At 39.1% G+C, this 14,773-nt stretch overlaps 1 protein-coding gene across 4 annotated transcripts in view; it reads left to right on the top strand.

Annotated features, from left to right (window-relative positions):
• The first annotated feature begins 5,583 nt into the window (after positions 1–5,583).
• The window catches only part of nf1a (neurofibromin 1a), a 148,157-nt gene continuing 138,967 nt past the window's right edge, over positions 5,584–14,773 (top strand). For 3 of the 4 annotated variants that reach the window (XM_055011837.1, XM_055011838.1, XM_055011836.1), the window contains exon 1: positions 5,586–5,831. In XM_055011837.1, coding sequence (XP_054867812.1) covers positions 5,772–5,831 — 60 coding nt within the window. In that variant the 5' untranslated portion in view covers positions 5,586–5,771. Of the gene's footprint in view, positions 5,832–14,773 lie in introns of all 4 variants that reach the window. The other variant, XM_055011839.1, reaches the window with a different exon arrangement.

Raw genomic sequence — 14,773 nt, 5'->3', positions numbered from 1 at the left:
CAATTAATGCTGCAGCCTTGTAAGAAGGCGTCTTATTGTCTTTCTTCCCAATCGTCAGTACTTGAGGAGACAGTCTAAACAGTTTAGCTTGGCATATTGGTGTTATCTGATCTTCTCTTTGATGAGGATTCCAGGTTCCATTACTATTCAGTATCATGTATTTGGACAAACAGGTGCACTGTGGATCTAAAAATATAGCACCACATACATCAAGAAAAGAGCCTTCAAAGCTAATTTACTCATGATCCTTAAACTTCACACAAGCATGCACACTAAATAGTGTGCATAACTTCACATGGCAATAAACAACCGAAATAAAATAAAATTCAGTTGCTTTCAGTTATTAATGTTCCACGATCTACTAAAAAAATGGATGAGCACTTTTATCTGTTACAACAAAAATATTTGAGATATATAACAACAATTTCAAAACTAATAAAAACAATCCTTAAAATCATGAAAAATGGTTAAATATTAAACCAAGAGTTGTAGTATGATCAGCAGGATTCAATTGATGGCTCCGGTGATTTTGGTGGAACTACAGTGTATAAGAGTGAAGTTATTGAATTTTATTACTAATAAAATTACTGAAAATTCAGATTTTGTACTTAATATCAAACCAAGAGTTGTAGTATGACCAGCAGAATCCAATTGATGGCTCCAGTGATTTTGGTGACACTACAATGCATAAGAGTGCAGTCATTGAATATTTGTGTCTCTTCGCTGTTGCAGCAGTTTTGCAATTTGCAGACGGTCCCTGTTCACTCGTTGCACAGCCGGCTGCTCATAGACGTCAATGTTATTTCTGCAGCTGGAAAGAAAGCGACTTTTGATAGAACTGGCCTTGTAGCACATTGTCTAGCTTACAACGATTTAAAAGAGGAATATTTGTGTAGTGTGTCCAAAAAAACAAAAATCCAATTTTCTGCATCTAAACTGCGGAAGAACTGCTTTTCTTTGACTCTCTTTTAGCTTCACAGTCGTCAGACTCAACACAGTTTATGTTTTTACAACGTATATCTCATGAGTTATTGATGCCGGAAGTCTGAATCTGTGAATATCTTTCCAACTTTACCAAACTGCTTTTCGGTACTAGCATGTTGTATTAAATGCTAAAACCGCATGGTGAGCCTGTATCTCACATTTGCAAAGTCTAGAACTGCCACCTTTCAGAAATAATTAAGGAATAAAGGACGCCCACCACTGCTCCTCAGGGCCACTACCACACAAGGAGTGGTATACTGTGTTTTGAAAAAAGCATTTCAATGCAGAATACTGTACAAAGAAATTCTCTACAAACATTTTTTTTTGTTTTTTTTAACTAAATATTAGTGGTGGGCCACGATTAAAACAAATTAATCTAATTAATTACAGGCTTTGTAATTAATTAATCTCAATAATTGCAGTTTTCTCAAATAGCAATATTTGACATGAGTGAAGTTTTTCAATTTAAATAAAATTGTGGTTGACAGTTGAATCAATGAATAGACACATGCGTGTTTATAATGTACAATTTATTTTAAAATAGGAAAATGGGATGTGTAGAAAAAAGCAATTTTGATGATTTAAAGCCTGGATTTAGTTGCTTTTTCCACTGTATGGCACATAAAATCAGCATAAGTAGCTCAAGGAGCTTCAGAAAGTTGAAAATCCAGAGATTCTGTTTTCATCTTTTCTGGGTCTGATAAATGGTGTAATTTTGATGGTTCTTTTTATAGGAATATCAATTTTTATTTATGTAATTTTTTAATAAACAAAAAGTTTATAATTATTAAAAGACAGACATTTTTGTTGTTTAGCTTATTCCTCCTCCAAGGAGCCAGAGCCTCCACGGAGTAAAAAAAACACAAAATGTTTGTTTCATTTCTATTTGTCTGCATTTTTCATCTGTCTGCTACATTCACAGATTACTGCAAATCTAAGTGCAATTGTAGCGATTTTACTCAACATTTTAAGACTTTCTGTAAACTCAAGCACTGTCAAGAAAAGTGGTCTATTATGGGATGGCTACACCGTTAGCCGTTAGCATGACTCGTAGCTAACGTTAGCTCTGGTGCTAACAGCAACATGTTTTACATTGAGGTGATACCGTCGGCTTGAAGTGACGCAGTGATCAGAAAAGTCTTTGTTGTACAATTTGCACACAACCAGGCTTTTATCCAAGCTGCCATCAGGAAGATTTGTAAAAGAAAACTTTCTGCCCAGCAAGCTCAATCTGTTCTTCCTTCACTGTTCACCAGTGCCTGACTTCACTCAGTGCTTCCTGTGCTTCTTCTTCATGGCTACAAACAGACTTTAGGTTCATTACCGCCACCTACTGGGCTGGAGTTTTCATCAGTGTTACCGGTGTGCCAGAAATGAGGGAACTGAGGAGGGTGCAATTAATAGAGTTTAAATTTTTTTTAACGCGTTATTTTCGCTGTAATTAATTAATCGAAATCAATGGTTAAAGTCCCAGCCTTACTAAATATAAATTTTATCTTAACACAATTAATGTATTAACCAATTTATATGTGTTTGCATGTATTTATTTAGTACTTTTAACATATCAGAGTTCTGACTGAGTTTTTTATTAGATAGGCAAAGTCCATTTATTGATTACATATAGGCTATTTAATAAATGTCTATTAAAAACGTAAAAGCATTTAAAAAAATAATGAACAATTTAGACATTTATTGAGTCACTAAACTAGTGTAGAGTCTATGGCCATATCAGCATGATTATAAGCATACTCTGGTAAATTCACAACCATATACTGTAGGAAATCTAGCTGATCACATCATGATGTTCCTTACCATATCGACTTCAGGAGATGACTGGGGTATGAAAAACTGTGACACTGCTGGTTGGGTCCTCCTATTTTCATGTTTCTTACATGTTTGTCTCCTGATGCTGCTTTACGTCAGCCAGTCCACCATGAGCAACATAAAACACAGTTTGCCTTGTACCCATTGCCACTAATGCTGTCAAGCAAGGGGTTCAAGTAAAGTTCACTTTTATTGTCTCCCATGGGAGAAATTTGTCTTAGACAAGGCAAGACATCGAGCTGCACTGCACCACAATAAAACAGAACACATGCTATTAAAAATACATGATAAATAAATGACATATAATAAATACATGACATATAATAAATAAGTTAAGATAAGTAAAAAGAAAATAAATAAATAAGCAAACTAAAACACACACATTTCCCCATACATACATATCGCACATTCCCAATTACCTCCCTTTGCTAGCTGCACCTAGCCGCTCATTAACGAGCCTGACTGAGACGGGGATAAAAGAGTTTTTTAAAAGGTTGAGCCTGCACAGAGGGTTCGACTCTTCCCACTTACGTCTGTACGTTTGCAAATGTTTTTGCTTCTTTACGTCCAAAGTGGTGCAGTTTTGGGTGTAGACATTTTTAAACGCGCGGGTGCAGTGCGCAGCAGCATCTGTAACCAGGCAACCCGTGACAGGACCGGGCAGGACCGGGCACACAGAAGCCCCTTTTCGACCAAAGAGCACCAGGTGCTAGGTTGGTTCAAAGTTGAGAGCCAGTGCTTTTTTGGTTCAAATCTCGTGCCGCCCCAGAACGGGTTTGTGTTTCCACTCAAGGAGCAAAGTTGGAGCTGCGTCATTGCGCCACCACAAAACATGTGTACGTACTGCGTACGTAGCCGTTCAACAGCGTTCACGCCGTACGAAAACACACACAACAACAATGGAGGACTTCATTGGAGTGGTGTTCATGGCTTTGCTAGTGTGTCTCGCCATCGCTGAACAGCAAAACCTTCTGTTAGGGGTTACTCATCGGCGTCGCCGTTCCAATGCCCGGCGATCACGTTTGAGAAGAAAGGTAATTATCAAAGACGTTTGGATACTTAACAGTAAACATGCTAGCGTTAGCTTAGCTACTTAGCTTCGACTACGCTTGCATTGATTACTTAGCGGTTAAACACGCGCAATAAGTTGATGATCATATCTATGTTTATCTTTTTAGATGTTTTTAGATGTCACCCCGCCCTCTGCCCGTGACGTGCTCGGCTCTCACCTCTGGCCACCTCTGGCCCAGCAACGAGTTGGTGCCCGAAACGGCCCCAGTTTTTGGAGCCCGGAGCCGCAGCTCCGGTGGTCGAAACACAAAAAACCGGCGCCAAGTCGGGCGCCGGCTCCAACTCCGAACGGGCTCCACCCCGGTCGAAAAGGGGGTAGAGACGCAGACACGGAAGTCTGAGGCCTATCCGCTGTACCTCACGTCGGGTCCTCCCTACATCGGTCCTACAAACATCCACAAGCGTTGCTCTGCATGGTTGTGTGGGTGTGGGCGGTAACGAAGAAACGGGGGAGTGGACGGGTTCCTGGAAAAGGACAAACAAACGTATTTCGCTTTATTGTGGAGAACTGGAAGAGAATCAGGAGGGGTTCATACAGGTAGCAAAGCAAACCCAAATAAGCGACTACACTTTAGAAAACAAGCCCGCGACTGATGAGATTTACAAGCGACTTTACAGAAAAACAAGCCCCAAGTCGCTTATAATAAGCGGACTTGGCAACACTGTTTAGTGACCCTTGTTCTAAGCCATACACCTTTCACCAGCCCCATACAACTTCACCGCTCCGTAACACAGAGAAGGCGAATTTATGAACGGGAAAGTGGACGTTATGTCAAAAACATACTGATACGTAGCTCTGAGCATTTTCAAGTGGTTATACGAAAATAAAAACCTTTTTTAGTGGGTATACGGCGTATACCTGCGTATCACATAGACTATACCACTGGCTGTGTGTAAGCGAGTGCATGGTTGTCTGTCTCTATGAAGATCTGTCCCCCACTGTCAGCTGGGATAGGCTACAGTCTTTTAGGAGAAAACAAGTACAGCGAACGGATGGATGGTGTTCTGTCATCTTTATGGATTTAAAAACAGTGTGATAAATTGTAGGCGACACTTTTTGTTATCCAAATAACCTTTTAATTAATGTTAGTTGCGAGTCTCAAGTGTCGAAATTGTGTGCGTTTTTACACACCGCACAAACTTCTAAACGGACTAAGACTTGTTAATGAAACAACAAAGTCCATTCGTAATACTGAAAAAATTCTGATAGGCCTGACTACTTGCCGCATGCGCTCCAAGCAGGCTGCAAAGCTCTGCAAAGCAGTTCTCTAAATTGGGACCGGAAAATGATAAAAATACTTCAAAATAAAAACAAATAAAGAGGTTTAAAAATCTTGTAGTTTGTTGTTGATCATCTAACCCCACTTGTTGGGTTATATTTGAACAATATTTGTTCGTCTGTTTTATGGTTTTAATGACCTGAAAAGAAAATGCAACTCCTTTGTTTCTACTCTAAACAAGGGGCAAGAACGAATGATGAATGAAATGATGAGGGAGATTTTTAGTTTCTTTAAGGTATTGCAGATCTGATCTTTCAGTTGTTTATTTTTAATGATTATTTTATTTTATTACTCTACAGCCACATATTTTCTTTTTTATATTGAAAAAAAAAAAAACTCTTAGCAGCCGTTACTTTGAAGGCTTGCCTGTCAGTGATGTTCCATTGCTGCCACCTTGACGCTACAACGCCTCCCATCAGTTTCTCTGAAGAAGACTTCCGGTTGTGTGTCATGGCGGTGGCATGGTGAATCCTACAGAAAGGAAAAAATACTCACCCTTGCTGTCCTTTCCCATCGATTCAGGACAGATTTCCATGCATTACTAAACCCGTCAGCTCCGTCCTTACACCTTGGATTTACCAGCACAGCGTTGCAGTGTCCGTCCGCCTGGCCATGGCGGCTCATAAACCAGTGGAATGGGTCCAGGCCGTGATTACTAGATTTGATGAGCAGGTAAGATGGGCTGATTCGGTGGATGGGTGTAGCAAGCGTTGTTAGTCTTGAGGCACCGCTGCCTGGTAATGTTACATGTACACTGATGAAGTCCCATACCCCGTCAGGCAGAGTTTCTCGGCTGAAATGTATTCTGTGATGATCGTCCCAGCTGCCAAGCACTAAAGATGTACTCCAAGCTAGCGCCGTCTCCACGTTTAATTATCAAATTTATCGCACATTTCACCGGTCTTTGTAGGGACCTCGTCGCTCAACTGCAAAATATGACATAATACAGCAATATGTCAGGGATGTTCGAAGTTACACATACGTATCTGTGCACCATGTACAATTCTAGCTATCGTTTTCTTTCACACAGTTAAGAAGCTAACATTAGCAGGCCTAGCTATCTAATGTAAACAAATAAGATGTGACTGGCTAGCACGCTGCATTTGTATGAGCAAACAACGTTACGGGCATGTGAGGAAACGTCAGGATCAAGAGTTAAAACTGCACTTTCTGCTAACTTATTTCTCAACAGCCATTGTCAGCACATCTGCTTCATATGATGTGGCAGCTGAAACAGCAAAACGTTTTCTGTTAACAAGGAACCTTTAGCTAGATTTTATACGGCACTGATTGTCGAGGCTGTTCTTACTTTTTAGTTGTTACCTTCAATTGTCATATATTAGCAAGTTTTGCAGACTTTGCCTAATCTATTTTCATAAGGAACCCTGCAGCCCAAAGCTGAAGAACATAACATTCAAGCAATGTATATAATTTTAGTAAATCTGTCTGATTGGGTAGACGAACAGAGAGATAACGATTGCTACCTTTTTTTTTCTCTGAATGTAATCTGTCTTATTAAATAAAATCAGTTTGTGCTGGAACAAAAAACATAAAGACACTTAAATGTTGGTAAATTGAGAAAAGTCTTTGCTTTTAGTGATAATTACCAGAGATAATGACCTGTAGCTGGGGTTTAGCTAAACTTGGATTGTTACCTTTGGAGGAATGCGGCTGTAAGTGTGATGTCCACTTTTTGATTATTGTTATCCTAAGCCCTAACCAAAAGGCAGTTAAGGCAATTTTAGTTTGTTTCTCAATAGGCAAGCTATCTGTTGTTGATGCTAAAATACTTGACTCTTCTTAAGAAGCTGAGCATATATGCATGGTGGATTGAAATAACTACACTAATGACAGTACAGTGAGTATTAGTAATGGTTTGGTTTTGGCCTTCTGACCATGATGCATTTCATTTTTGAATGTAATACCGCTTCACAGCTACTGATAACTAGGGATGTCCGATGTTGGCTTTTTTTTTTGTTGAAAACCGATATGCCGATATTGTCCAACTCTCAATTTCCGATTTTGATATCAGCCGATACCAATACCAATATATGTGGACTTGAAAGTAATTCCAAACCACAGACATATTGTCGGTCAGGCACAGCAAAGCTTGTTGCTGTAGCCACACTTGCAGGGCTTAAAGTGAAAAATAATCCAACATCTGAACTTTTTTTTGCTTTTGGGTGGGGTCGGGTTACAATTAGGGCTGCCACAAATGACGAATCGACGAATCGCCTGAGCACGATACGTCATCAAAAGCGGAAGTAAGCTCGCAATGCAACAGAAATCACCGTCCGAGTGAAGCGCGGAACACGCACGGACATCCGCGCTGTATCGTGCATATTTACTATATGCACGTTACAGCACGGATGTCCGCGCTGTGTTGTGCATATATAATATATGCATATACTATATATGCACGATACAGCGTGGATGTCCGTGCGTGTTCCGCGCTTCACTCGGACGGTGATTTCTGTTGCATTGCGAGCTCACTTCCGCTTTTGATGACGTATCGTGCTCAGGCGATTTGTTGATTCGTCGTTTCTGGCAGCCCTAGTTACAATCTACCTAACTAATAAGAAATTAAGATATCTGATTAGAAGATTATAGTAATACTAAAAAGGTCAGTAAGTGGTGGTAGGTACTCCATCTGACTACAACATGGTCCAAATGTATGATTTAGCAACTAATCAGTAAAAGACATGGAAAAAGGCCATTGATTCACTTTTTAACACTATGTGAAGTATTTATTCTGAAATACAACTATGTAAACAGCTACAGTGCAAAAAATAAAAATAAATAAAAATATAGTTTTTAACTGCAAACTATATTTCAGTTCAAATAATAACAATAACAAAATGAACTAGTAAAATAGTAACAAAAGCAAAAAAAATTACAATGCTCTTACAACTGGTAACTTAAATAATCAGACACAAATAAGAAAATAGAAAATAAACAAATACAATTTACTACAGACAAGTACAATTCCATTAAAAAAACATTCACTGAGCTACAAGAACTGGTAAGCTATCTATTTCTTCTTACTTTCTGACATCTTTTACTTCTTCCGTAAGTGTTGAGGCAATGTTCACTTTTCTGTTTGCCAGATATAGAGTTCCACTGGCTATATCATCATAAAAAAACGAACAAGCACACAAAGAATTTTGTCTATGCTCTGGATAGAGTGGCTTCGTCAATAGTCAGTGAAAACACACATATTTTTTGAGCTTTTCAGAAATACTTTTCTTAAGTGCTGGTGCTATGCCATGTGTATTTATGGAACCAGCATGATGATTTGACACGGACAATTTTGACAACGCGTTTTTATCTTCAGCACAGATTAACAAGTGGCAATGATCTGGTGAACGACAAATCCTGTCCTGCAATGAACGTGCACCCGCGTTTTTTTAAATCACAAACCCAATCAGGCATTGATGTCGGTACTTCAGCAGTAGCTGTTGCTTCCGGAAAACCAGTTAGTCCCCAGCTAGTTGCATACATGAGTATTTTTTTAACATATGGTACAGAAGCAAGCACCCGGCTCCTTCAGTTTCTTTGCACTAGCAACCAAAGGGCTTTCCGTCTCTGCTTAACTCTTGCAACCACGCGAAGCGCCATTTACTTTTACTCTGTCAAGGAACACGGTGGAATTCTGTGACGATCAGCATACGTTTGTCCTTCCGTCTATTTGTCGGTACACAACATTACTCAAAAAAGCTGAATAACAGATTTGTATGAAATTTTCAGGGAAAATCTGAAATGACACAAGAATCAAGTGATTAGATTTTGGCAGTGATGCAGCTTATAGTCTGGATCCACAGGTTTGTTAAAGATTTCTGTATCACTGCGTCACTATAACCATGAAAACGATGGACTCACCTGCAGCTGCATCTCAACGTCTTTCTAAGACCCGCACTCACTCTACTTCCCATTGGCTAGTGATATTAGTTTGGTTGAGAGCAAAAGCTGCATTCCCCTCATTTCACTGGTAGACAAGCTCGACTGGCAATGTAGTCTTATCTTTTTTTTTTTTTTTTTTAGAGCCAAACACCAGCGCCGCATGCTGGAAATCCGGCATGGTTGTTTACATGCTTCATGAGGCAGTTTGATGATGTGATAATTTGCATGCCAGTAAATGCCAATGAAATCCAGGGATTAGTTTATTGGTTTTGATAGATAAAAAAAAAACGATAACAATGTTGACCGATAATACATTTTTATGCCAATATCAGGACGATAATATCAGTGGGCTGATATTATCGGACATCCCTACTGATAACACATTAGGCCTACATTAAAATGAAAAGTCCCAGTCACACATAGTCATATTACTGCCAGCTGAGTAGTTGTCCATACAGTACATGTAGCTTGCTGTCCTGTTCAGTATCCTTGGAGAGTAGAATGCCAAAGTTGATCGGTTGTGACAGTATAACCTGCATGAACTAAGTGGATGTAGCATTCAGGTCTGAAAACTTAAGTCAGTGTGGAGATGGCTTGAATCTATATTTTGTCTCTTTAAAGAGATTCTAGCATCCAAAAGTATATGAGAAAATGACCCTATTTATCACTTAATTGAAACATTTCCTAATGTGTTTATGGTCTCAGTTGCTAGTTGCAAGTCTTCTTCACGGTAGCATAGTGTTTATTTTGTAAAATAGCTGATAGAGCAGCTTATGCTTGAGGCCCTGGCTACCTTGTGATCAGCACATTGCTACTAAATGGGTGCGCATAGTGTTCTGTACTCTGATTCTCAGGCAGTTCCACCTCTCACTCCTCTCCAGCACCACCCATCTAACCTAATTTGGTCACTTGTGCCTCCAAAAAACCAAGATGGCAATAACCATGATCCTGAAATCGACTTTAAAACCATAGTTCAAATACCGGTGGTTGATGTCATGGTGGCTGTGTCTGCTTCCTTTTTTTTTTTTTTTTAACTATCGATGTTTGTAAGGAGAGTTTGGACAATCTCCTTTCTGCCATAGGATGAACATAACCTTCAAGTTCAGCTGCAGCTTACACCCAGTAGCCTTTTAAAGTAGTAGGCCATTAGAGATATGTGAATAAAATAGAAATTTCATAACAACTTTTCAACGATTTTTAACCATATTTTTCTTGGCAGTGTTTGCTTTCATTGTTCACAATTTAGTACACAGGTAACCTGTTCCAGTCAGTGGTGTATTTAAACCCAAAGTTGTTCAAATAAAGAGTCAGGCATTTGGTAGGTTTAATGCCTTCAGTATCCTCCTCATTTTTCCTGGCACCCTGATCTGTCATGGAGGTGGTTGCGCTTTTATCATGTGATCTACTTTAGAAATTAGATTAAATCTAGCTAAGCTGAGCTAAAGTGCATCTGTAAAGAAAAGTTATAATGTGTGGTAAATAATTTGACTTGTGATGAGACTTTTTTCTGATGGTTTTATTTTTGGCTTGCTTTTAGGAAATGCAGATTATTTTTTCTTTTTTTTGCCCTGTTACTGCAGTGATTAAAGTTAAGGAGCAGCTGTAAAATACATGCAAAATGTCATTGTTTTTTTGTTTTTTTCTGACCTTTGAATCACTGTGGTACTTTATAAAACTGGAGGGCCAAGCAGAACTGTGTCATCTAAAGTACATTGCTCACAAGTACAATAAGGATTTGTCTACCCACATAGAAATTCTGATCCAGATTGGAAAAAGCATTGCAGAGATGTGGCTGACTTCCTGTTTATGTCCTTGCTGCCAACTCTGTCACAGCCAAATAATCTGCAGCAAAGGATGTGAGTGTTCCTGACAGAACTTGAAGAATGTGAACCGTTCACTCAGAAACTGAGATACCTATTTAACTGTCTTGCCTTTTGACTCGTGAGCACAACGAAGCCAAACCTTTTTTAATTGACGGTTATCGTCCACGTGATCCACACCCAGCAGTGCAGCGCAGTAATGCAATGAATTGACACTTTCCGAGGGCCGAGCAAGTTTTTCGGCATCGCCTTTTTTTCTATAATCTTGACCACTTGCCCTTGTATCAACCAACAGGGTAGCAAACAAATTTTCTCAAAATGCTACTCTCTGCTGTAGATAGGCTTCTGTTAATGCATTGTAGTACTTTGTGTAATTATAACACAATAAAAGCCTTACGCAGGCCAGCCTTTTTGAAAGATTTTATTAAGAAGAAGGTATAGATTTCAGTGGTTTGAGTGGCTAATGTTAGCAACTGCTAACTGCTTGACTCAAAAAGACTTGGCTACATTTATGTTATATTTTGTGGATGTTGAGTATTCAGGAGTGAAACGAGAAAGAATAAACAGCCTTAGTGAGTTACTAGAAGGTGAGGTGCATTATGGGAAGATTTTTTTATGAGAAATGGGCAACATGGATAAAATCTGTTGTCATGGTAAATGCTAATATGCTAGTATCATACAGTAGTACAATATTAGCATTCTATATCTGTAACTGGAATGTAATTTCAGAAAATTGGCTAGATGATGTAGCTGAATAGTTGATCACAATAAATGATTTATTTCAGTCAGTACAACTGATGATCATGTTTAAATGACTTTTTTGTTAAAATAAACTTACATATGCCTACCAAATTTCATAGCTGTAGTTGACATGTGCTGGCCATAGTAAATGTTTGGCTGTTTTCAGGAGGTGCTGTGGAGCCATTTTGTCACACGTGTGCAGTTTCCCTAAAATATCAAATTTTTCACCAGTGCTGATGTGTGTGCAAATTTTCATGTGTTTTCGAGTATTTTTAGGCCTTCAAAAGTGTGAGTCAAAATGCAGACGAAGACAGAATAATACGGTAATTAAAACTGCAAGCACAGTTGATTGGGTCCTCACACACCCACGCATGTCAGGACGTGGCGCACGTTGGAGTGTGAAAGAAATGTCAAGGTGTCGAGACTTTGCTAACCAATTCCAAGGACTATACCACCAAGTTTGTAGCAACGGTATGGGCAAACAGAGCAATTTTCAGAGTTCCAATGTAGGGAATAATGGAGGGAAATGAAACAGACAAGCCTTAGAAAAAACACAACAAAGCTCAAATTGGTATTTAAAAAGAGGATGAAATAGATTGAAGCCAGTGTAAAAAGACTGAAACATATTGGGAGCAGTTTAAATAGCCTGAAACAGTGGGAGCCAATAGGAGAATATATTAAACATATTGGGAGCCAGTGTGTAGAGGCTAAGACATACTGGGATGAAGTGTGAAGAGGCTGATACATACTGGGAGTCAATATAAACAGGATAAAACATATTAAGAACCAGTTTGACAAGGCTGAAACATGCTGAGACAAGCATAAAGAGGCCAAAATATCCTGGGAGTCAATTTAAAGAGGATGAAGCATACTGGGAACCAGTGTAAAGAGACTGAAACATATTGGGCGGCAATATAAAGGGGCAGAAATAAATAGAAGATAATGAAAAAATAATGAATATGAATATGGGCAAACGGCTAACAATAGTACATCAAAGTGTTACGCGTGGCATTTCCTTTCTAACAGGTGGCGCTATGACTGTCAATGAATACTGGCTTATGGATGTCATCAGGACAGGACTCTGATCAAACATCTAAAGGTTTAGGCAGAGAGCCTGTACAGGGTAGTTTATTCAGCAGTTGATGTTAGATGGCGAAGGATCAAAATTCAGGGGGCCGCCATGGCCATGCCCTTAAACTTTTGCGGAAGATTTTACAAAATTTTCATTATTAAGTCCTGCTGTTTATACTGTCTAAATCTGAGGTGTCTTGGAGTTGCCCCCAAAGAAGAATTCACTCTTGAATATGTTCAAAATTGCAGACTTCTTGTTTGTTGAAGGATATGGGTGCCACTGGCTTTTTGTGTACACCCTGACATGCTGCAGGTGAAACGTTCTGACCGTAGGAAAGTGTAAGGGATGCTATGGAGCCATTTTGCCACACACGTGTAGTTCTCCTAAAATATTTTTTTTTCACCAGTTCTGATGTGTGTGCAAATTTTCATGAGTTTTTTGAACATGTTCAGACCCTCAAAAGCGCAAATGTTTTGAACAAAGAATAATAATTCCTTGCATTTCAAGAGGGTTCTAGCACTCCTCGGTGTTTGGACCCTAATAAAAATAAACCCATGCATTCCTAGAGGGTTCTCGCAAAGTTGGCGCTCAGACCCTGATAAGCAAAACTCAGAGGTGCATGGAGGATAGCCAGGGTGAAACCTCTGCACCTTAGGGAGGTTAAGATTCGGAGTGGCTATTATTGAGAACTCCAATTCATGTTTCACATGCTGACTTTGCACCATTACTGCTGCATTACCTGTGAGCATTCTATTGTAGACAATGAAGTGCCCAAATGTGGCCAGCATTATTACAGATTTCATGTCTAAATGGCACTCAGTTTTCTAGTGAGTTAATTGCAATAAGCCTGAGTAAAACCCAAAATTAACTGGCTAACCCACTAGTCTGGCTTTTTGATACAAGTTCCAGACAACATGAAAGACAGGTTGTTTGTGTTTTGGACAGTCTGAGAACTGTGACATTTTCTGAACACATTCAGTCCAGTCCATAATTTATTTTTGTAGTTATACTTTTTTGTTCTTCAGGCTCTGTGGTTAAACACATTAAATTCAAAATAAAATGGCTTTGGGATGTTATTGACAAACTCTTTATTAATTTCCATTAATAATTAAATCTGTTAAAAACACATTATGTAACTGATAAGGTAAAGGCAACAGACATGGATGTATTGTAGATTTGCTGTTGTGCCTGGTTGCACCATCAGATGGAACCTCTTCATGTTTATTGAATTGAAGTCCATAAAATTCCTGCTGTCTAAGTAACTGTGGTAGTATTGTTGATGAACTCCGTAGCATGAAGTTGCAAAAAAAGGTGTCTGGTGACTGTCCTGTTTAGTTTGCTACCTTAGGCTCATGATAACTTTTTAGTAGGATGCCAACACAGGATGGGAGCTGAGTGTCTGCTGTAGCTGTTTTCTGCTGCTAGACTGACAACGCTGCTAATATTAAACAGCAGCAGAACTCCAAATACCTACTTCCTACAACTGTCAAACTAAAGTGATGAAGTACGTTGAAAGACTGAACTGATAAAGTTGCTGCCACTGTATTTGGGGACATCTTTTCCCAATGAACAGCTGTTTCCAGCGCCTGGACTAATGTTTCCTCCAGTCGGCACATGACTGTCATGTAGATCAGCTATGTTATCAAACTGCTGTGAATACATTAATAACATTACTTGTCATTTACTGTAAGACTGCAGCTTGTTTGCTGTGTTGTAGAATAGCAATTTTAAATGAAGTCATTAATTTTAATTTAGAATTTAGTAACCTGTATTCTGCATTCTTATTTTTGCACACCTTGTCTGCTGTGGCTCAATGGGAACAAAATCTAAGAGAGCTGAAAGACAACAACCCTGTCTGGTGCAGACAAACAAACCTGGAAAAGATGTCCTTATGCTGTTGGATGGGTATAGAACATTTTGGTCAAGTTAGTGGATCTGAGACTTATGACCATTCTTTCCATTGTCTCAAATTAGAATTGCTACTCAGTGCAGTCAAGTGTTGAGTGACACTTTTACACACAGGTATTGTTCAGATTTAGTCCTGCTTTTTAAGCTGTGCAGCTGTAGAGCAAATGTTAATG

The sequence above is a fragment of the Amphiprion ocellaris genome, chromosome 7 (genome assembly GCF_022539595.1).
Source record: "Amphiprion ocellaris isolate individual 3 ecotype Okinawa chromosome 7, ASM2253959v1, whole genome shotgun sequence".
NCBI lineage: Eukaryota > Metazoa > Chordata > Actinopteri > Pomacentridae > Amphiprion > Amphiprion ocellaris.
This window is presented reverse-complemented; position numbering and strand designations above follow the sequence as displayed.